Source organism: Salvelinus fontinalis, chromosome 36 (assembly GCF_029448725.1).
Source record: "Salvelinus fontinalis isolate EN_2023a chromosome 36, ASM2944872v1, whole genome shotgun sequence".
In the NCBI taxonomy this organism is placed as follows: domain Eukaryota; kingdom Metazoa; phylum Chordata; class Actinopteri; order Salmoniformes; family Salmonidae; genus Salvelinus; species Salvelinus fontinalis.
This window is the reverse complement of record NC_074700.1, coordinates 26,884,784-26,907,003: the sequence shown is the minus strand read 5'-3', so window position 1 is coordinate 26,907,003 and position 22,220 is coordinate 26,884,784. Positions and strand designations below refer to the sequence as shown.

General features: G+C 51.5%; 1 protein-coding gene across 1 annotated transcript in view; it reads right to left on the bottom strand.

The window, feature by feature from the left end:
- LOC129835651 (coiled-coil domain-containing protein 171-like) overlaps positions 1 to 22,220 on the bottom strand; it is a 92,327-nt gene that overhangs the window by 20,925 nt on the left and 49,182 nt on the right. The window contains exon 11 of the mRNA XM_055901372.1: positions 19,745 to 19,851. Coding sequence (XP_055757347.1) covers positions 19,745 to 19,851 — 107 coding nt within the window. The remainder of the gene's footprint in view (positions 1 to 19,744; positions 19,852 to 22,220) is intronic.

Sequence of the window (22,220 nt, the reverse complement as noted above, 5' to 3'; positions counted from 1 at the left end):
GGTCCAGGGTGGTCTGGTATCTAGTCAGGGTTAGGAGGGTTACCTCTGTAGTAGTCTGGTCCAGGGTGGTCTGGTATCTAGTCAGGGTTACCTCTGTAGTAGTCTGGTCCAGGGTGGTCTGGTATCTAGTCAGGGTTACCTCTGCAGTAGTCTGGTCCAGGGTGGTCTGGTATCTAGTCAGGGTTACCTCTGCAGTAGTCTGGTCCAGGGTGGTCTGGTATCTAGTCAGGGTTACCTCTGTAGTAGTCTGGTCCAGGGTGGTCTGGTATGTAGTCAGGGTTACCTCTGTAGTAGTCTGGTCCAGGGTGGTCTGGTATCTAGTCAGGGTTAGGAGGGTTACCTCTGTAGTAGTCTGGTCCAGGGTGGTCTGGTATATAGTCAGGGTTACCTCTGTAGTAGTCTGGTCCAGGGTGGTCTGGTATGTAGTCAGGGTTAGGAGGGTTACCTCTGTAGTAGTCTGGTCCAGGGTGGTCTGGTATCTAGTCAGGGTTACCTCTGTAGTAGTCTGGTCCAGGGTGGTCTGGTATCTAGTCAGGGTTACCTCTGCAGTAGTCTGGTCCAGGGTGGTCTGGTATCTAGTTAGGGTTACCTCTGTAGTAGTCTGGTCCAGGGTGGTCTGGTATCTAGTCAGGGTTACCTCTGTAGTAGTCTGGTCCAGGGTGGTCTGGTATCTAGTCAGGGTTACCTCTGCAGTAGTCTGGTCCAGGGTGGTCTGGTATCTAGTCAGGGTTACCTCTGCAGTAGTCTGGTCCAGGGTGGTCTGGTATCTAGTCAGGGTTACCTCTGTAGTAGTCTGGTCCAGGGTGGTCTGGTATCTAGTCAGGGTTAGGAGGGTTACCTCTGTAGTAGTCTGGTCCAGGGTGGTCTGGTATGTAGTCAGGGTTACCTCTGTAGTAGTCTGGTCCAGGGTGGTCTGGTATATAGTCAGGGTTACCTCTGTAGTAGTCTGGTCCAGGGTGGTCTGGTATATAGTCAGGGTTACCTCTGTAGTAGTCTGGTCCAGGGTGGTCTGGTATCTAGTCAGGGTTACCTCTGTAGTAGTCTGGTCCAGGGTGGTCTGGTATCTAGTCAGAGTTAGGAGGGTTACCTCTGCAGTAGTCTGGTCCAGGGTGGTCTGGTATATAGTCAGGGTTAGGAGGGTTACCTCTGTAGTAGTCTGGTCCAGGGTGGTCTGGTATCTAGTCAGGGTTACCTCTGTAGTAGTCTGGTCCAGGGTGGTCTGGTATATAGTCAGGGTTACCTCTGTAGTAGTCTGGTCCAGGGTGGTCTGGTATATAGTCAGGGTTAGGAGGGTTACCTCTGTAGTAGTCTGGTCCAGGGTGGTCTGGTATGTAGTCAGGGTTAGGAGGGTTACCTCTGTAGTAGTCTGGTCCAGGGTGGTCTGGTATCTAGTCAGGGTTAGGAGGGTTACCTCTGTAGTAGTCTGGTCCAGGGTGGTCTGGTATCTAGTCAGGGTTACCTCTGTAGTAGTCTGGTCCAGGGTGGTCTGGTATCTAGTCAGGGTTAGGAGGGTTACCTCTGTAGTAGTCTGGTCCAGGGTGGTCTGGTATCTAGTCAGGGTTAGGAGGGTTACCTCTGCAGTAGTCTGGTCCAGGGTGGTCTGGTATCTAGTCAGGGTTACCTCTGTAGTAGTCTGGTCCAGGGTGGTCTGGTATATAGTCAGGGTTACCTCTGTAGTAGTCTGGTCCAGGGTGGTCTGGTATGTAGTCAGGGTTACCTCTGTAGTAGTCTGGTCCAGGGTGGTCTGGTATCTAGTCAGGGTTAGGAGGGTTACCTCTGTAGTAGTCTGGTCCAGGGTGGTCTGGTATCTAGTCAGGGTTACCTCTGTAGTAGTCTGGTCCAGGGTGGTCTGGTATCTAGTCAGGGTTAGGAGGGTTACCTCTGTAGTAGTCTGGTCCAGGGTGGTCTGGTATCTAGTCAGGGTTAGGAGGGTTACCTCTGCAGTAGTCTGGTCCAGGGTGGTCTGGTATATAGTCAGGGTTACCTCTGCAGTAGTCTGGTCCAGGGTGGTCTGGTATATAGTCAGGGTTACCTCTGTAGTAGTCTGGTCCAGGGTGGTCTGGTATATAGTCAGGGTTAGGAGGGTTACCTCTGCAGTAGTCTGGTCCAGGGTGGTCTGGTATATAGTCAGGGTTACCTCTGCAGTAGTCTGGTCCAGGGTGGTCTGGTATCTAGTCAGGGTTACCTCTGTAGTAGTCTGGTCCAGGGTGGTCTGGTATGTAGTCAGGGTTACCTCTGTAGTAGTCTGGTCCAGGGTGGTCTGGTATCTAGTCAGGGTTACCTCTGTAGTAGTCTGGTCCAGGGTGGTCTGGTATATAGTCAGGGTTACCTCTGTAGTAGTCTGGTCCAGGGTGGTCTGGTATGTAGTCAGGGTTAGGAGGGTTACCTCTGCAGTAGTCTGGTCCAGGGTGGTCTGGTATCTAGTCAGGGTTACCTCTGCAGTAGTCTGGTCCAGGGTGGTCTGGTATGTAGTCAGGGTTAGGAGGGTTACCTCTGTAGTAGTCTGGTCCAGGGTGGTCTGGTATCTAGTCAGGGTTACCTCTGTAGTAGTCTGGTCCAGGGTGGTCTGGTATCTAGTCAGGGTTAGGAGGGTTACCTCTGTAGTAGTCTGGTCCAGGGTGGTCTGGTATGTAGTCAGGGTTACCTCTGTAGTAGTCTGGTCCAGGGTGGTCTGGTATCTAGTCAGGGTTACCTCTGTAGTAGTCTGGTCCAGGGTGGTCTGGTATATAGTCAGGGTTACCTCTGTAGTAGTCTGGTCCAGGGTGGTCTGGTATCTAGTCAGGGTTAGGAGGGTTACCTCTGTAGTAGTCTGGTCCAGGGTGGTCTGGTATATAGTCAGGGTTACCTCTGTAGTAGTCTGGTCCAGGGTGGTCTGGTATATAGTCAGGGTTAACTCTGTAGTAGTCTGGTCCAGGGTGGTCTGGTATCTAGTCAGGGTTACCTCTGTAGTAGTCTGGTCCAGGGTGGTCTGGTATCTAGTCAGGGTTACCTCTGTAGTAGTCTGGTCCAGGGTGGTCTGGTATATAGTCAGGGTTACCTCTGTAGTAGTCTGGTCCAGGGTGGTCTGGTATCTAGTCAGGGTTACCTCTGTAGTAGTCTGGTCCAGGGTGGTCTGGTATATAGTCAGGGTTACCTCTGCAGTAGTCTGGTCCAGGGTGGTCTGGTATCTAGTCAGGGTTACCTCTGTAGTAGTCTGGTCCAGGGTGGTCTGGTATATAGTCAGGGTTACCTCTGTAGTAGTCTGGTCCAGGGTGGTCTGGTATATAGTCAGGGTTACCTCTGCAGTAGTCTGGTCCAGGGTGGTCTGGTATGTAGTCAGGGTTAGGAGGGTTACCTCTGTAGTAGTCTGGTCCAGGGTGGTCTGGTATCTAGTCAGGGTTACCTCTGTAGTAGTCTGGTCCAGGGTGGTCTGGTATCTAGTCAGGGTTAGGAGGGTTACCTCTGTAGTAGTCTGGTCCAGGGTGGTCTGGTATCTAGTCAGGGTTACCTCTGTAGTAGTCTGGTCCAGGGTGGTCTGGTATCTAGTCAGGGTTAGGAGGGTTACCTCTGCAGTAGTCTGGTCCAGGGTGGTCTGGTATATAGTCAGGGTTACCTCTGCAGTAGTCTGGTCCAGGGTGGTCTGGTATATAGTCAGGGTTACCTCTGTAGTAGTCTGGTCCAGGGTGGTCTGGTATATAGTCAGGGTTACCTCTGTAGTAGTCTGGTCCAGGGTGGTCTGGTATATAGTCAGGGTTACCTCTGTAGTAGTCTGGTCCAGGGTGGTCTGGTATCTAGTCAGGGTTAGGAGGGTTACCTCTGTAGTAGTCTGGTCCAGGGTGGTCTGGTATATAGTCAGGGTTAGGAGGGTTACCTCTGTAGTAGTCTGGTCCAGGGTGGTCTGGTATCTAGTCAGGGTTAGGAGGGTTACCTCTGTAGTAGTCTGGTCCAGGGTGGTCTGGTATCTAGTCAGGGTTACCTCTGTAGTAGTCTGGTCCAGGGTGGTCTGGTATCTAGTCAGGGTTACCTCTGCAGTAGTCTGGTCCAGGGTGGTCTGGTATCTAGTCAGGGTTACCTCTGCAGTAGTCTGGTCCAGGGTGGTCTGGTATCTAGTCAGGGTTACCTCTGTAGTAGTCTGGTCCAGGGTGGTCTGGTATGTAGTCAGGGTTACCTCTGTAGTAGTCTGGTCCAGGGTGGTCTGGTATCTAGTCAGGGTTAGGAGGGTTACCTCTGTAGTAGTCTGGTCCAGGGTGGTCTGGTATATAGTCAGGGTTACCTCTGTAGTAGTCTGGTCCAGGGTGGTCTGGTATGTAGTCAGGGTTAGGAGGGTTACCTCTGTAGTAGTCTGGTCCAGGGTGGTCTGGTATCTAGTCAGGGTTACCTCTGTAGTAGTCTGGTCCAGGGTGGTCTGGTATCTAGTCAGGGTTACCTCTGCAGTAGTCTGGTCCAGGGTGGTCTGGTATCTAGTTAGGGTTACCTCTGTAGTAGTCTGGTCCAGGGTGGTCTGGTATCTAGTCAGGGTTACCTCTGTAGTAGTCTGGTCCAGGGTGGTCTGGTATCTAGTCAGGGTTACCTCTGCAGTAGTCTGGTCCAGGGTGGTCTGGTATCTAGTCAGGGTTACCTCTGCAGTAGTCTGGTCCAGGGTGGTCTGGTATCTAGTCAGGGTTACCTCTGTAGTAGTCTGGTCCAGGGTGGTCTGGTATCTAGTCAGGGTTAGGAGGGTTACCTCTGTAGTAGTCTGGTCCAGGGTGGTCTGGTATGTAGTCAGGGTTACCTCTGTAGTAGTCTGGTCCAGGGTGGTCTGGTATATAGTCAGGGTTACCTCTGTAGTAGTCTGGTCCAGGGTGGTCTGGTATATAGTCAGGGTTACCTCTGTAGTAGTCTGGTCCAGGGTGGTCTGGTATCTAGTCAGGGTTACCTCTGTAGTAGTCTGGTCCAGGGTGGTCTGGTATCTAGTCAGAGTTAGGAGGGTTACCTCTGCAGTAGTCTGGTCCAGGGTGGTCTGGTATATAGTCAGGGTTAGGAGGGTTACCTCTGTAGTAGTCTGGTCCAGGGTGGTCTGGTATCTAGTCAGGGTTACCTCTGTAGTAGTCTGGTCCAGGGTGGTCTGGTATATAGTCAGGGTTACCTCTGTAGTAGTCTGGTCCAGGGTGGTCTGGTATATAGTCAGGGTTAGGAGGGTTACCTCTGTAGTAGTCTGGTCCAGGGTGGTCTGGTATGTAGTCAGGGTTAGGAGGGTTACCTCTGTAGTAGTCTGGTCCAGGGTGGTCTGGTATCTAGTCAGGGTTAGGAGGGTTACCTCTGTAGTAGTCTGGTCCAGGGTGGTCTGGTATCTAGTCAGGGTTACCTCTGTAGTAGTCTGGTCCAGGGTGGTCTGGTATCTAGTCAGGGTTAGGAGGGTTACCTCTGTAGTAGTCTGGTCCAGGGTGGTCTGGTATCTAGTCAGGGTTAGGAGGGTTACCTCTGCAGTAGTCTGGTCCAGGGTGGTCTGGTATCTAGTCAGGGTTACCTCTGTAGTAGTCTGGTCCAGGGTGGTCTGGTATATAGTCAGGGTTACCTCTGTAGTAGTCTGGTCCAGGGTGGTCTGGTATGTAGTCAGGGTTACCTCTGTAGTAGTCTGGTCCAGGGTGGTCTGGTATCTAGTCAGGGTTAGGAGGGTTACCTCTGTAGTAGTCTGGTCCAGGGTGGTCTGGTATCTAGTCAGGGTTACCTCTGTAGTAGTCTGGTCCAGGGTGGTCTGGTATCTAGTCAGGGTTAGGAGGGTTACCTCTGTAGTAGTCTGGTCCAGGGTGGTCTGGTATCTAGTCAGGGTTAGGAGGGTTACCTCTGCAGTAGTCTGGTCCAGGGTGGTCTGGTATATAGTCAGGGTTACCTCTGCAGTAGTCTGGTCCAGGGTGGTCTGGTATATAGTCAGGGTTACCTCTGTAGTAGTCTGGTCCAGGGTGGTCTGGTATATAGTCAGGGTTAGGAGGGTTACCTCTGCAGTAGTCTGGTCCAGGGTGGTCTGGTATATAGTCAGGGTTACCTCTGCAGTAGTCTGGTCCAGGGTGGTCTGGTATCTAGTCAGGGTTACCTCTGTAGTAGTCTGGTCCAGGGTGGTCTGGTATGTAGTCAGGGTTACCTCTGTAGTAGTCTGGTCCAGGGTGGTCTGGTATCTAGTCAGGGTTACCTCTGTAGTAGTCTGGTCCAGGGTGGTCTGGTATATAGTCAGGGTTACCTCTGTAGTAGTCTGGTCCAGGGTGGTCTGGTATGTAGTCAGGGTTAGGAGGGTTACCTCTGCAGTAGTCTGGTCCAGGGTGGTCTGGTATCTAGTCAGGGTTACCTCTGCAGTAGTCTGGTCCAGGGTGGTCTGGTATGTAGTCAGGGTTAGGAGGGTTACCTCTGTAGTAGTCTGGTCCAGGGTGGTCTGGTATCTAGTCAGGGTTACCTCTGTAGTAGTCTGGTCCAGGGTGGTCTGGTATCTAGTCAGGGTTAGGAGGGTTACCTCTGTAGTAGTCTGGTCCAGGGTGGTCTGGTATGTAGTCAGGGTTACCTCTGTAGTAGTCTGGTCCAGGGTGGTCTGGTATCTAGTCAGGGTTACCTCTGTAGTAGTCTGGTCCAGGGTGGTCTGGTATATAGTCAGGGTTACCTCTGTAGTAGTCTGGTCCAGGGTGGTCTGGTATCTAGTCAGGGTTAGGAGGGTTACCTCTGTAGTAGTCTGGTCCAGGGTGGTCTGGTATATAGTCAGGGTTACCTCTGTAGTAGTCTGGTCCAGGGTGGTCTGGTATATAGTCAGGGTTAACTCTGTAGTAGTCTGGTCCAGGGTGGTCTGGTATCTAGTCAGGGTTACCTCTGTAGTAGTCTGGTCCAGGGTGGTCTGGTATCTAGTCAGGGTTACCTCTGTAGTAGTCTGGTCCAGGGTGGTCTGGTATCTAGTCAGGGTTAGGAGGGTTACCTCTGTAGTAGTCTGGTCCAGGGTGGTCTGGTATCTAGTCAGGGTTACCTCTGTAGTAGTCTGGTCCAGGGTGGTCTGGTATATAGTCAGGGTTACCTCTGTAGTAGTCTGGTCCAGGGTGGTCTGGTATCTAGTCAGGGTTAGGAGGGTTACCTCTGTAGTAGTCTGGTCCAGGGTGGTCTGGTATCTAGTCAGGGTTAGGAGGGTTACCTCTGTAGTAGTCTGGTCCAGGGTGGTCTGGTATCTAGTCAGGGTTACCTCTGTAGTAGTCTGGTCCAGGGTGGTCTGGTATCTAGTCAGGGTTAGGAGGGTTACCTCTGTAGTAGTCTGGTCCAGGGTGGTCTGGTATCTAGTCAGGGTTAGGAGGGTTACCTCTGCAGTAGTCTGGTCCAGGGTGGTCTGGTATCTAGTCAGGGTTACCTCTGTAGTAGTCTGGTCCAGGGTGGTCTGGTATATAGTCAGGGTTACCTCTGTAGTAGTCTGGTCCAGGGTGGTCTGGTATCTAGTCAGGGTTAGGAGGGTTACCTCTGTAGTAGTCTGGTCCAGGGTGGTCTGGTATCTAGTCAGGGTTAGGAGGGTTACCTCTGTAGTAGTCTGGTCCAGGGTGGTCTGGTATGTAGTCAGGGTTACCTCTGTAGTAGTCTGGTCCAGGGTGGTCTGGTATGTAGTCAGGGTTACCTCTGTAGTAGTCTGGTCCAGGGTGGTCTGGTATCTAGTCAGGGTTACCTCTGTAGTAGTCTGGTCCAGGGTGGTCTGGTATATAGTCAGGGTTACCTCTGTAGTAGTCTGGTCCAGGGTGGTCTGGTATCTAGTCAGGGTTAGGAGGGTTACCTCTGTAGTAGTCTGGTCCAGGGTGGTCTGGTATATAGTCAGGGTTACCTCTGTAGTAGTCTGGTCCAGGGTGGTCTGGTATATAGTCAGGGTTACCTCTGTAGTAGTCTGGTCCAGGGTGGTCTGGTATCTAGTCAGGGTTACCTCTGTAGTAGTCTGGTCCAGGGTGGTCTGGTATGTAGTCAGGGTTAGGAGGGTTACCTCTGTAGTAGTCTGGTCCAGGGTGGTCTGGTATCTAGTCAGGGTTACCTCTGTAGTAGTCTGGTCCAGGGTGGTCTGGTATCTAGTCAGGGTTACCTCTGTAGTAGTCTGGTCCAGGGTGGTCTGGTATATAGTCAGGGTTACCTCTGTAGTAGTCTGGTCCAGGGTGGTCTGGTATCTAGTCAGGGTTACCTCTGTAGTAGTCTGGTCCAGGGTGGTCTGGTATCTAGTCAGGGTTACCTCTGTAGTAGTCTGGTCAAGGGTGGTCTGGTATGTAGTCAGGGTTAGGAGGGTTACCTCTGTAGTAGTCTGGTCCAGGGTGGTCTGGTATCTAGTCAGGGTTAGGAGGGTTACCTCTGTAGTAGTCTGGTCCAGGGTGGTCTGGTATCTAGTCAGGGTTACCTCTGTAGTAGTCTGGTCCAGGGTGGTCTGGTATCTAGTCAGGGTTAGGAGGGTTACCTCTGTAGTAGTCTGGTCCAGGGTGGTCTGGTATCTAGTCAGGGTTAGGAGGGTTACCTCTGCAGTAGTCTGGTCCAGGGTGGTCTGGTATCTAGTCAGGGTTACCTCTGTAGTAGTCTGGTCCAGGGTGGTCTGGTATATAGTCAGGGTTACCTCTGTAGTAGTCTGGTCCAGGGTGGTCTGGTATCTAGTCAGGGTTAGGAGGGTTACCTCTGTAGTAGTCTGGTCCAGGGTGGTCTGGTATCTAGTCAGGGTTAGGAGGGTTACCTCTGTAGTAGTCTGGTCCAGGGTGGTCTGGTATGTAGTCAGGGTTACCTCTGTAGTAGTCTGGTCCAGGGTGGTCTGGTATGTAGTCAGGGTTACCTCTGTAGTAGTCTGGTCCAGGGTGGTCTGGTATCTAGTCAGGGTTACCTCTGTAGTAGTCTGGTCCAGGGTGGTCTGGTATATAGTCAGGGTTACCTCTGTAGTAGTCTGGTCCAGGGTGGTCTGGTATCTAGTCAGGGTTAGGAGGGTTACCTCTGTAGTAGTCTGGTCCAGGGTGGTCTGGTATATAGTCAGGGTTACCTCTGTAGTAGTCTGGTCCAGGGTGGTCTGGTATATAGTCAGGGTTACCTCTGTAGTAGTCTGGTCCAGGGTGGTCTGGTATCTAGTCAGGGTTACCTCTGTAGTAGTCTGGTCCAGGGTGGTCTGGTATGTAGTCAGGGTTAGGAGGGTTACCTCTGTAGTAGTCTGGTCCAGGGTGGTCTGGTATCTAGTCAGGGTTACCTCTGTAGTAGTCTGGTCCAGGGTGGTCTGGTATCTAGTCAGGGTTACCTCTGTAGTAGTCTGGTCCAGGGTGGTCTGGTATATAGTCAGGGTTACCTCTGTAGTAGTCTGGTCCAGGGTGGTCTGGTATCTAGTCAGGGTTACCTCTGTAGTAGTCTGGTCCAGGGTGGTCTGGTATCTAGTCAGGGTTACCTCTGTAGTAGTCTGGTCCAGGGTGGTCTGGTATGTAGTCAGGGTTAGGAGGGTTACCTCTGTAGTAGTCTGGTCCAGGGTGGTCTGGTATCTAGTCAGGGTTACCTCTGTAGTAGTCTGGTCCAGGGTGGTCTGGTATATAGTCAGGGTTACCTCTGTAGTAGTCTGGTCCAGGGTGGTCTGGTATCTAGTCAGGGTTAGGAGGGTTACCTCTGTAGTAGTCTGGTCCAGGGTGGTCTGGTATGTAGTCAGGGTTAGGAGGATTACCTCTGTAGTAGTCTGGTCCAGGGTGGTCTGGTATATAGTCAGGGTTACCTCTGCAGTAGTCTGGTCCAGGGTGGTCTGGTATATAGTCAGGGTTAGGAGGGTTACCTCTGTAGTAGTCTGGTCCAGGGTGGTCTGGTATCTAGTCAGGGTTACCTCTGTAGTAGTCTGGTCAAGGGTGGTCTGGTATCTAGTCAGGGTTAGGAGGGTTACCTCTGCAGTAGTCTGGTCCAGGGTGGTCTGGTATCTAGTCAGGGTTACCTCTGTAGTAGTCTGGTCCAGGGTGGTCTGGTATCTAGTCAGGGTTAGGAGGGTTACCTCTGTAGTAGTCTGGTCAAGGGTGGTCTGGTATATAGTCAGGGTTACCTCTGTAGTAGTCTGGTCCAGGGTGGTCTGGTATGTAGTCAGGGTTACCTCTGTAGTAGTCTGGTCCAGGGTGGTCTGGTATCTAGTCAGGGTTAGGAGGGTTACCTCTGTAGTAGTCTGGTCCAGGGTGGTCTGGTATATAGTCAGGGTTACCTCTGTAGTAGTCTGGTCCAGGGTGGTCTGGTATCTAGTCAGGGTTAGGAGGGTTACCTCTGTAGTAGTCTGGTCCAGGGTGGTCTGGTATATAGTCAGGGTTAGGAGGGTTACCTCTGTAGTAGTCTGGTCCAGGGTGGTCTGGTATCTAGTCAGGGTTACCTCTGTAGTAGTCTGGTCCAGGGTGGTCTGGTATGTAGTCAGGGTTAGGAGGGTTACCTCTGTAGTAGTCTGGTCCAGGGTGGTCTGGTATCTAGTCAGGGTTACCTCTGTAGTAGTCTGGTCCAGGGTGGTCTGGTATATAGTCAGGGTTACCTCTGTAGTAGTCTGGTCCAGGGTGGTCTGGTATCTAGTCAGGGTTAGGAGGGTTACCTCTGTAGTAGTCTGGTCCAGGGTGGTCTGGTATGTAGTCAGGGTTAGGAGGGTTACCTCTGTAGTAGTCTGGTCCAGGGTGGTCTGGTATATAGTCAGGGTTACCTCTGCAGTAGTCTGGTCCAGGGTGGTCTGGTATATAGTCAGGGTTAGGAGGGTTACCTCTGTAGTATTCTGGTCCAGGGTGGTCTGGTATCTAGTCAGGGTTACCTCTGTAGTAGTCTGGTCCAGGGTGGTCTGGTATCTAGTCAGGGTTAGGAGGGTTACCTCTGCAGTAGTCTGGTCCAGGGTGGTCTGGTATCTAGTCAGGGTTACCTCTGTAGTAGTCTGGTCCAGGGTGGTCTGGTATCTAGTCAGGGTTAGGAGGGTTACCTCTGTAGTAGTCTGGTCCAGGGTGGTCTGGTATATAGTCAGGGTTACCTCTGTAGTAGTCTGGTCCAGGGTGGTCTGGTATGTAGTCAGGGTTACCTCTGTAGTAGTCTGGTCCAGGGTGGTCTGGTATCTAGTCAGGGTTAGGAGGGTTACCTCTGTAGTAGTCTGGTCCAGGGTGGTCTGGTATCTAGTCAGGGTTACCTCTGCAGTAGTCTGGTCCAGGGTGGTCTGGTATCTAGTCAGGGTTAGGAGGGTTACCTCTGTAGTAGTCTGGTCCAGGGTGGTCTGGTATGTAGTCAGGGTTACCTCTGTAGTAGTCTGGTCCAGGGTGGTCTGGTATATAGTCAGGGTTACCTCTGTAGTAGTCTGGTCCAGGGTGGTCTGGTATATAGTCAGGGTTAGGAGGGTTACCTCTGTAGTAGTCTGGTCCAGGGTGGTCTGGTATCTAGTCAGGGTTACCTCTGTAGTAGTCTTGTCCAGGGTGGTCTGGTATATAGTCAGGGTTACCTCTGTAGTAGTCTGGTCCAGGGTGGTCTGGTATATAGTCAGGGTTAGGAGGGTTACCTCTGTAGTAGTCTGGTCCAGGGTGGTCTGGTATCTAGTCAGGGTTACCTCTGTAGTAGTCTGGTCCAGGGTGGTCTGGTATCTAGTCAGGGTTACCTCTGTAGTAGTCTGGTCCAGGGTGGTCTGGTATCTAGTCAGGGTTAGGAGGGTTACCTCTGTAGTAGTCTGGTCCAGGGTGGTCTGGTATCTAGTCAGGGTTACTTCTGTAGTAGTCTGGTCCAGGGTGGTCTGGTATCTAGTCAGGGTTACCTCTGTAGTAGTCTGGTCCAGGGTGGTCTGGTATATAGTCAGGGTTACCTCTGTAGTAGTCTGGTCCAGGGTGGTCTGGTATCTAGTCAGGGTTAGGAGGGTTACCTCTGTAGTAGTCTGGTCCAGGGTGGTCTGGTATCTAGTCAGGGTTAGGAGGGTTACCTCTGTAGTAGTCTGGTCCAGGGTGGTCTGGTATATAGTCAGGGTTACCTCTGTAGTAGTCTGGTCCAGGGTGGTCTGGTATATAGTCAGGGTTACCTCTGTAGTAGTCTGGTCCAGGGTGGTCTGGTATCTAGTCAGGGTTAGGAGGGTTACCTCTGTAGTAGTCTGGTCCAGGGTGGTCTGGTATATAGTCAGGGTTACCTCTGTAGTAGTCTGGTCCAGGGTGGTCTGGTATATAGTCAGGGTTACCTCTGTAGTAGTCTGGTCCAAGGTGGTCTGGTATGTAGTCAGGGTTACCTCTGTAGTAGTCTGGTCCAGGGTGGTCTGGTATATAGTCAGGGTTACCTCTGTAGTAGTCTGGTCCAGGGTGGTCTGGTATCTAGTCAGGGTTACCTCTGTAGTAGTCTGGTCCAGGGTGGTCTGGTATATAGTCAGGGTTAGGAGGGTTACCTCTGTAGTAGTCTGGTCCAGGGTGGTCTGGTATCTAGTCAGGGTTACCTCTGCAGTAGTCTGGTCCAGGGTGGTCTGGTATCCAGTCAGGGTTACCGCTGCAGTAGTCTGGTCCAGGGTGGTCTGGTATCTAGTCAGGGTTAGGAGGGTTACCTCTGTAGTAGTCTGGTCCAGGGTGGTCTGGTATCTAGTCAGGGTTAGGAGGGTTACCTCTGTAGTAGTCTGGTCCAGGGTGGTCTGGTATATAGTCAGGGTTACCTCTGTAGTAGTCTGGTCCAGGGTGGTCTGGTATCTAGTCAGGGTTAGGAGGGTTACCTCTGTAGTAGTCTGGTCCAGGGTGGTCTGGTATGTAGTCAGGGTTACCTCTGTAGTAGTCTGGTCCAGGGTGGTCTGGTATATAGTCAGGGTTACCTCTGTAGTAGTCTGGTCCAGGGTGGTCTGGTATGTAGTCAGGGTTACCTCTGTAGTAGTCTGGTCCAGGGTGGTCTGGTATATAGTCAGGGTTAGGAGGGTTACCTCTGTAGTAGTCTGGTCCAGGGTGGTCTGGTATCTAGTCAGGGTTACCTCTGCAGTAGTCTGGTCCAGGGTGGTCTGGTATCTAGTCAGGGTTACCGCTGCAGTAGTCTGGTCCAGGGTGGTCTGGTATCTAGTCAGGGTTAGGAGGGTTACCTCTGTAGTAGTCTGGTCCAGGGTGGTCTGGTATCTAGTCAGGGTTAGGAGGGTTACCTCTGTAGTAGTCTGGTCCAGGGTGGTCTGGTATCTAGTCAGGGTTACCTCTGTAGTAGTCTGGTCCAGGGTGGTCTGGTATCTAGTCAGGGTTAGGAGGGTTACCTCTGTAGTAGTCTGGTCCAGGGTGGTCTGGTATCTAGTCAGGGTTACCTCTGTAGTAGTCTGGTCCAGGGTGGTCTGGTATCTAGTCAGGGTTACCTCTGTAGTAGTCTGGTCCAGGGTGGTCTGGTATCTAGTCAAGGTTAGGAGGGTTACCTCTGCAGTAGTCTGGTCCAGGGTGGTCTGGTATCTAGTCAGGGTTACCTCTGTAGTAGTCTGGTCCAGGGTGGTCTGGTATCTAGTCAGGGTTACCTCTGTAGTAGTCTGGTCCAGGGTGGTCTGGTATCTAGTCAGGGTTACCTCTGTAGTAGTCTGGTCCAGGGTGGTCTGGTATATAGTCAGGGTTAGGAGGGTTACCTCTGTAGTAATCTGGTCCAGGGTGGTCTGGTATCTAGTCAGGGTTACCTCTGTAGTAGTCTGGTCCAGGGTGGTCTGGTATCTAGTCAGGGTTACCTCTGTAGTAGTCTGGTCCAGGGTGGTCTGGTATCTAGTCAGGGTTAGGAGGGTTACCTCTGTAGTAGTCTGGTCCAGGGTGGTCTGGTATCTAGTCAGGGTTAGGAGGGTTACCTCTGTAGTAGTCTGGTCCAGGGTGGTCTGGTATCTAGTCAGGGTTACCTCTGTAGTAGTCTGGTCCAGGGTGGTCTGGTATCTAGTCAGGTTTACCTCTGTAGTAGTCTGGTCCAGGGTGGTCTGGTATATAGTCAGGGTTACCTCTGCAGTAGTCTGGTCCAGGGTGGTCTGGTATGTAGTCAGGGTTACCTCTGTAGTAGTCTGGTCCAGGGTGGTCTGGTATCTAGTCAGGGTTAGGAGGGTTACCTCTGTAGTAGTCTGGTCCAGAGTGGTCTGGTATATAGTCAGGGTTACCTCTGTAGTAGTCTGGTCCAGGGTGGTCTGGTATATAGTCAGGGTTAGGAGGGTTACCTCTGTAGTAGTCTGGTCCAGGGTGGTCTGGTATCTAGTCAGGGTTACCTCTGTAGTAGTCTGGTCCAGGGTGGTCTGGTATGTAGTCAGGGTTAGGAGGGTTACCTCTGTAGTAGTCTGGTCCAGGGTGGTCTGGTATGTAGTCAGGGTTAGGAGGGTTACCTCTGTAGTAGTCTGGTCCAGGGTGGTCTGGTATCTAGTCAGGGTTACCTCTGTAGTAGTCTGGTCCAGGGTGGTCTGGTATCTAGTCAGGGTTACCTCTGTAGTAGTCTGGTCCAGGGTGGTCTGGTATATAGTCAGGGTTAGGAGGGTTACCTCTGTAGTAGTCTGGTCCAGGGTGGTCTGGTATCTAGTCAGGGTTACCTCTGTAGTAGTCTGGTCCAGGGTGGTCTGGTATATAGTCAGGGTTAGGAGGGTTACCTCTGTAGTAGTCTGGTCCAGGGTGGTCTGGTATGTAGTCAGGGTTACCTCTGTAGTAGTCTGGTCCAGGGTGGTCTGGTATATAGTCAGGGTTACCTCTGTAGTAGTCTGGTCCAGGGTGGTCTGGTATGTAGTCAGGGTTACCTCTGTAGTAGTCTGGTCCAGGGTGGTCTGGTATATAGTCAGGGTTACCTCTGTAGTAGTCTGGTCCAGGGTGGTCTGGTATCTAGTCAGGGTTACCTCTGTAGTAGTCTGGTCCAGGGTGGTCTGGTATATAGTCAGGGTTAGGAGGGTTACCTCTGTAGTAGTCTGGTCCAGGGTGGTCTGGTATCTAGTCAGGGTTACCTCTGCAGTAGTCTGGTCCAGGGTGGTCTGGTATCTAGTCAGGGTTACCGCTGCAGTAGTCTGGTCCAGGGTGGTCTGGTATCTAGTCAGGGTTAGGAGGGTTACCTCTGTAGTAGTCTGGTCCAGGGTGGTCTGGTATCTAGTCAGGGTTAGGAGGGTTACCTCTGTAGTAGTCTGGTCCAGGGTGGTCTGGTATATAGTCAGGGTTACCTCTGTAGTAGTCTGGTCCAGGGTGGTCTGGTATCTAGTCAGGGTTAGGAGGGTTACCTCTGCAGTAGTCTGGTCCAGGGTGGTCTGGTATCTAGTCAGGGTTACCTCTGTAGTAGTCTGGTCCAGGGTGGTCTGGTATATAGTCAGGGTTAGGAGGGTTACCTCTGTAGTAATCTGGTCCAGGGTGGTCTGGTATCTAGTCAGGGTTACCTCTGTAGTAGTCTGGTCCAGGGTGGTCTGGTATCTAGTCAGGGTTACCTCTGTAGTAGTCTGGTCCAGGGTGGTCTGGTATCTAGTCAGGGTTAGGAGGGTTACCTCTGTAGTAGTCTGGTCCAGGGTGGTCTGGTATCTAGTCAGGGTTAGGAGGGTTACCTCTGTAGTAGTCTGGTCCAGGGTGGTCTGGTATCTAGTCAGGGTTACCTCTGTAGTAGTCTGGTCCAGGGTGGTCTGGTATCTAGTCAGGGTTACCTCTGTAGTAGTCTGGTCCAGGGTGGTCTGGTATATAGTCAGGGTTACCTCTGCAGTAGTCTGGTCCAGGGTGGTCTGGTATGTAGTCAGGGTTACCTCTGTAGTAGTCTGGTCCAGGGTGGTCTGGTATCTAGTCAGGGTTAGGAGGGTTACCTCTGTAGTAGTCTGGTCCAGGGTGGTCTGGTATATAGTCAGGGTTACCTCTGTAGTAGTCTGGTCCAGGGTGGTCTGGTATATAGTCAGGGTTACCTCTGTAGTAGTCTGGTCCAGGGTGGTCTGGTATATAGTCAGGGTTAGGAGGGTTACCTCTGTAGTAGTCTGGTCCAGGGTGGTCTGGTATCTAGTCAGGGTTACCTCTGTAGTAGTCTGGTCCAGGGTGGTCTGGTATGTAGTCAGGGTTAGGAGGGTTACCTCTGTAGTAGTCTGGTCCAGGGTGGTCTGGTATGTAGTCAGGGTTAGGAGGGTTACCTCTGTAGTAGTCTGGTCCAGGGTGGTCTGGTATCTAGTCAGGGTTACCTCTGTAGTAGTCTGGTCCAGGGTGGTCTGGTATCTAGTCAGGGTTACCTCTGTAGTAGTCTGGTCCAGGGTGGTCTGGTATATAGTCAGGGTTAGGAGGGTTACCTCTGTAGTAGTCTGGTCCAGGGTGGTCTGGTATGTAGTCAGGGTTACCTCTGTAGTAGTCTGGTCCAGGGTGGTCTGGTATCTAGTCAGGGTTACCTCTGTAGTAGTCTGGTCCAGGGTGGTCTGGTATATAGTCAGGGTTAGGAGGGTTACCTCTGTAGTAGTCTGGTCCAGGGTGGTCTGGTATGTAGTCAGGGTTACCTCTGTAGTAGTCTGGTCCAGGGTGGTCTGGTATCTAGTCAGGGTTACCTCTGTAGTAGTCTGGTCCAGGGTGGTCTGGTATCTAGTCAGGGTTAGGAGGGTTACCTCTGCAGTAGTCTGGTCCAGGGTGGTCTGGTATCTAGTCAGGGTTAGGAGGGTTACCTCTGCAGTAGTCTGGTCCAGGGTGGTCTGGTATCTAGTCAGGGTTACCTCTGTAGTAGTCTGGTCCAGGGTGGTCTGGTATATAGTCAGGGTTACCTCTGTAGTAGTCTGGTCCAGGGTGGTCTGGTATCTAGTCAGGGTTACCTCTGTAGTAGTCTGGTCCAGGGTGGTCTGGTATGTAGTCAGGGTTAGGAGGGTTACCTCTGTAGTAGTCTGGTCCAGGGTGGTCTGGTATGTAGTCAGGGTTAGGAGGGTTACCTCTGTAGTAGTCTGGTCCAGGGTGGTCTGGTATATAGTCAGGGTTACCTCTGCAGTAGTCTGGTCCAGGGTGGTCTGGTATCTAGTCAGGGTTAGGAGGGTTACCTCTGCAGTAGTCTGGTCCAGGGTGGTCTGGTATATAGTCAGGGTTACCTCTGCAGTAGTCTGGTCCAGGGTGGTCTGGTATCTAGTCAGGGTTAGGAGGGTTACCTCTGTAGTAGTCTGGTCCAGGGTGGTCTGGTATCTAGTCAGGGTTAGGAGGGTTACCTCTGTAGTAGTCTGGTCCAGGGTGGTCTGGTATCTAGTCAGGGTTACCTCTGTAGTAGTCTGGTCCAGGGTGGTCTGGTATCTAGTCAGGGTTAGGAGGGTTACCTCTGTAGTAGTCTGGTCCAGGGTGGTCTGGTATCTAGTCAGGGTTACCTCTGTAGTAGTCTGGTCCAGGGTGGTCTGGTATCTAGTCAGGGTTACCTCTGCAGTAGTCTGGTCCAGGGTGGTCTGGTATCTAGTCAGGGTTACCTCTGTAGTAGTCTGGTCCAGGGTGGTCTGGTATCTAGTCAGGGTTAGGAGGGTTACCTCTGTAGTAGTCTGGTCCAGGGTGGTCTGGTATATAGTCAGGGTTACCTCTGTAGTAGTCTGGTCCAGGGTGGTCTGGTATATAGTCAGGGTTACCTCTGCAGTAGTCTGGTCCAGGGTGGTCTGGTATCTAGTCAGGGTTAGGAGGGTTACCTCTGTAGTAGTCTGGTCCAGGGTGGTCTGGTATATAGTCAGGGTTACCTCTGTAGTAGTCTGGTCCAGGGTGGTCTGGTATGTAGTCAGGGTTAGGAGGGTTACCTCTGTAGTAGTCTGGTCCAGGGTGGTCTGGTATATAGTCAGGGTTACCTCTGTAGTAGTCTGGTCCAGGGTGGTCTGGTATATAGTCAGGGTTACCTCTGTAGTAGTCTGGTCCAGGGTGGTCTGGTATCTAGTCAGGGTTACCTCTGTAGTAGTCTGGTCCAGGGTGGTCTGGTATGTAGTCAGGGTTAGGAGGGTTACCTCTGTAGTAGTCTGGTCCAGGGTGGTCTGGTATCTAGTCAGGGTTACCTCTGTAGTAGTCTGGTCCAGGGTGGTCTGGTATCTAGTCAGGGTTACCTCTGTAGTAGTCTGGTCCAGGGTGGTCTGGTATCTAGTCAGGGTTAGGAGGGTTACCTCTGTAGTAGTCTGGTCCAGGGTGGTCTGGTATCTAGTCAGGGTTACCTCTGTAGTAGTCTGGTCCAGGGTGGTCTGGTATGTAGTCAGGGTTAGGAGGGTTACCTCTGTAGTAGTCTGGTCCAGGGTGGTCTGGTATCTAGTCAGGGTTACCTCTGTAGTAGTCTGGTCCAGGGTGGTCTGGTATATAGTCAGGGTTACCTCTGTAGTAGTCTGGTCCAGGGTGGTCTGGTATCTAGTCAGGGTTACCTCTGTAGTAGTCTGGTCCAGGGTGGTCTGGTATCTAGTCAGGGTTACCTCTGTAGTAGTCTGGTCCAGGGTGGTCTGGTATCTAGTCCGGGTTAGGAGGGTTACCTCTGTAGTAGTCTGGTCCAGGGTGGTCTGGTATCTAGTCAGGGTTAGGAGGGTTACCTCTGCAGTAGTCTGGTCCAGGGTGGTCTGGTATCTAGTCAGGGTTAGGAGGGTTACCTCTGTAGTAGTCTGGTCCAGGGTGGTCTGGTATGTAGTCAGGGTTACCTCTGTAGTAGTCTGGTCCAGGGTGGTCTGGTATATAGTCAGGGTTACCTCTGTAGTAGTCTAGTCCAGGGTGGTCTGGTATGTAGTCAGGGTTAGGAGGGTTACCTCTGTAGTAGTCTGGTCCAGGGTGGTCTGGTATCTAGTCAGGGTTACCTCTGTAGTAGTCTGGTCCAGGGTGGTCTGGTATATAGTCAGGGTTAGGAGGGTTACCTCTGTAGTAGTCTGGTCCAGGGTGGTCTGGTATGTAGTCAGGGTTAGGAGGGTTACCTCTGTAGTAGTCTGGTCCAGGGTGGTCTGGTATCTAGTCAGGGTTACCTCTGTAGTAGTCTGGTCCAGGGTGGTCTGGTATCTAGTCAGGGTTAGGAGGGTTACCTCTGCAGTAGTCTGGTCCAGGGTGGTCTGGTATCTAGTCAGGGTTACCTCTGTAGTAGTCTGGTCCAGGGTGGTCTGGTATCTAGTCAGGGTTACCTCTGTAGTAGTCTGGTCCAGAGTGGTCTGGTATATAGTCAGGGTTACCTCTGTAGTAGTCTGGTCCAGGGTGGTCTGGTATATAGTCAGGGTTACCTCTGTAGTAGTCTGGTCCAGGGTGGTCTGGTATCTAGTCAGGGTTAGGAGGGTTACCTCTGTAGTAGTCTGGTCCAGGGTGGTCTGGTATCTAGTCAGGGTTACCTCTGTAGTAGTCTGGTCCAGGGTGGTCTGGTATCTAGTCAGGGTTAGGAGGGTTACCTCTGTAGTAGTCTGGTCCAGGGTGGTCTGGTATCTAGTCAGGGTTACCTCTGTAGTAGTCTGGTCCAGGGTGGTCTGGTATGTAGTCAGGGTTAGGAGGGTTACCTCTGCAGTAGTCTGGTCCAGGGTGGTCTGGTATCTAGTCAGGGTTAGGAGGGTTACCTCTGTAGTAGTCTGGTCCAGGGTGGTCTGGTATCTAGTCAGGGTTACCTCTGTAGTAGTCTGGTCCAGGGTGGTCTGGTATCTAGTCAGGGTTAGGAGGGTTACCTCTGTAGTAGTCTGGTCCAGGGTGGTCTGGTATCTAGTCAGGGTTACCTCTGTAGTAGTCTGGTCCAGGGTGGTCTGGTATCTAGTCAGGGTTACCTCTGTAGTAGTCTGGTCCAGGGTGGTCTGGTATCTAGTCAGGGTTAGGAGGGTTACCTCTGTAGTAGTCTGGTCCAGGGTGGTCTGGTATCTAGTCAGGGTTACCTCTGTAGTAGTCTGGTCCAGGGTGGTCTGGTATCTAGTCAGGGTTACCTCTGTAGTAGTCTGGTCCAGGGTGGTCTGGTATGTAGTCAGGGTTAGGAGGGTTACCTCTGTAGTAGTCTGGTCCAGGGTGGTCTGGTATGTAGTCAGGGTGGTCCTCAACATGTTCATGACAGTAGATGGGCTGTGCTTTCTTCCCTCTCCAACAGGCTCTTCTTCACAGAGGAGAGAAAGAACATCGTTTTATACCACAAAGAGCAGAATATCATAAACCGAATTAGAATCTCAGTGTGATTTCATTAGAAAGGTTTCTTTAACAATGTGATGATATGAGGGTTGTGGTCAGTACAGTGAGGGTTATGGTCAGTTCAGTGAGGGTTATGGTAGTACAGTGAGGGTTATGGTCAGTACAGTGAGGGTTATGGTCAGTACAGTGAGGGTTGTGGTCAGTACAATGAGGGTTATGGTCAGTACAGTGAGGGTTATGGTCAGTACAGTGAGGGTTATGGTAGTACAGTGAGGGTTATGGTCAGTACAGTGAGGGTTATGGTCAGTACAGTGAGGGTTATGGTCAGTACAGTGAGGGTTATGGTCAGTACAGTGAGGGTTATGGTCAGGACAGTGAGGGTTATGGTCAGTACAGTGAGGGTTATGGTCAGGACAGTGAGGGTTATGGTCAGGACAGTAAGGGTTATTGTCAGTTCAGTGAGTGTTATGGTAGTTCAGTGAGGGTTATGGTCAGTTCAGTGAGGGTTATGGTCAGTTCAGTGAGGGTTATGGTCAGTACAGTGAGGGTTATGGTCAGTACAGTGAGGGTTGTGGTCAGTACAGTGAGGGTTATGGTCAGTACAGTGAGGGTTATGGTCAGGACAGTGAGGGTTATGGTCAGGACAGTGAGGGTTATGGTCAGTACAGTGAGGGTTATGGTCAGGACAGTGAGGGTTATTGTCAGTTCAGTGAGTGTTATGGTAGTTCAGTGAGGGTTATGGTCAGTTCAGTGAGGGTTATGGTCAGTTCAGTGAGGGTTATGGTCAGTACAGTGAGGGTTATGGTCAGTACAGTGAGGGTTATGGTCAGTACAGTGAGGGTTATGGTCAGTACAGTGAGGGTTATGGTCAGTACAGTGAGGGTTATGGTAGTACAGTGAGGGTTATGGTCAGTACAGTGAGGGTTATGGTAGTACAGTGAGGGTTATGGTCAGTTCAGTGAGGGTTATGGTCAGTACAGTGAGGGTTATGGTAGTACAGTGAGGGTTATGGTCAGTACAGTGAGGGTTATGGTCAGTACAGTGAGGGTTTTGGTAGTACAGTGAGGGTTATGGTCAGGACAGTGAGGGTTATGGTCAGTACAGTGAGGGTTATGGTAGTAGTGAGGGTTATGGTCAGTACAGTGAGGGTTAGGGTCAGTACAGTGAGGGTTAGGGTCAGTACAGTGAGGGTTGTGGTCAGTACAGTGAGGGTTATGGTCAGGACAGTGAGGGTTATGGTAGTACAGTGAGGGTTATGGTCAGTTCAGTGAGGGTTATGGTCAGTACAGTGAGGGTTATGGTCAGTACAGTGAGGGTTATGGTCAGTACAGTGAGGGTTATGGTAGTACAGTGAGGGTTATGGTCAGTACAGTGAGGGTTATGGTAGTACAGTGAGGGTTATGGTAGTACAGTGAGGGTTATGGTCAGTACAGTGAGGGTTCTGGTCAGTACAGTGAGGGTTCTGGTCAGTACAGTGAGGGTTCTGGTCAGTACAGTGAGGGTTCTGGTCAGTACAGTGAGGGTTCTGGTCAGTACAGTGAGGGTTCTGGTCAGTACAGTGAGGGTTCTGGTCAGTACAGTGAGGGTTACGGTCAGTACAGTGAGGGTTACGGTCAGTACAGTGAGGGTTCTGGTCAGTACAGTGAGGGTTATGGTCAGTACAGTGAGGGTTATGGTCAGTACAGTGAGGGTTATGGTCAGTACAGTGAGGGTTATGGTCAGTACAGTGAGGGTTATGGTCAGTACAGTGAGGGTTATGGTCAGGACAGTGAGGGTTATGGTCAGTACAGTGAGGGTTATGGTCAGGACAGTGAGGGTTATGGTCAGGACAGTAAGGGTTATTGTCAGTTCAGTGAGTGTTATGGTAGTTCAGTGAGGGTTATGGTCAGTTCAGTGAGGGTTATGGTCAGTTCAGTGAGGGTTATGGTCAGTACAGTGAGGGTTATGGTCAGTACAGTGAGGGTTGTGGTCAGTACAGTGAGGGTTATGGTCAGTACAGTGAGGGTTATGGTCAGGACAGTGAGGGTTATGGTCAGGACAGTGAGGGTTATGGTCAGTACAGTGAGGGTTATGGTCAGGACAGTGAGGGTTATTGTCAGTTCAGTGAGTGTTATGGTAGTTCAGTGAGGGTTATGGTCAGTTCAGTGAGGGTTATGGTCAGTTCAGTGAGGGTTATGGTCAGTACAGTGAGGGTTATGGTCAGTACAGTGAGGGTTATGGTCAGTACAGTGAGGGTTATGGTCAGTACAGTGAGGGTTATGGTCAGTACAGTGAGGGTTATGGTAGTACAGTGAGGGTTATGGTCAGTACAGTGAGGGTTATGGTAGTACAGTGAGG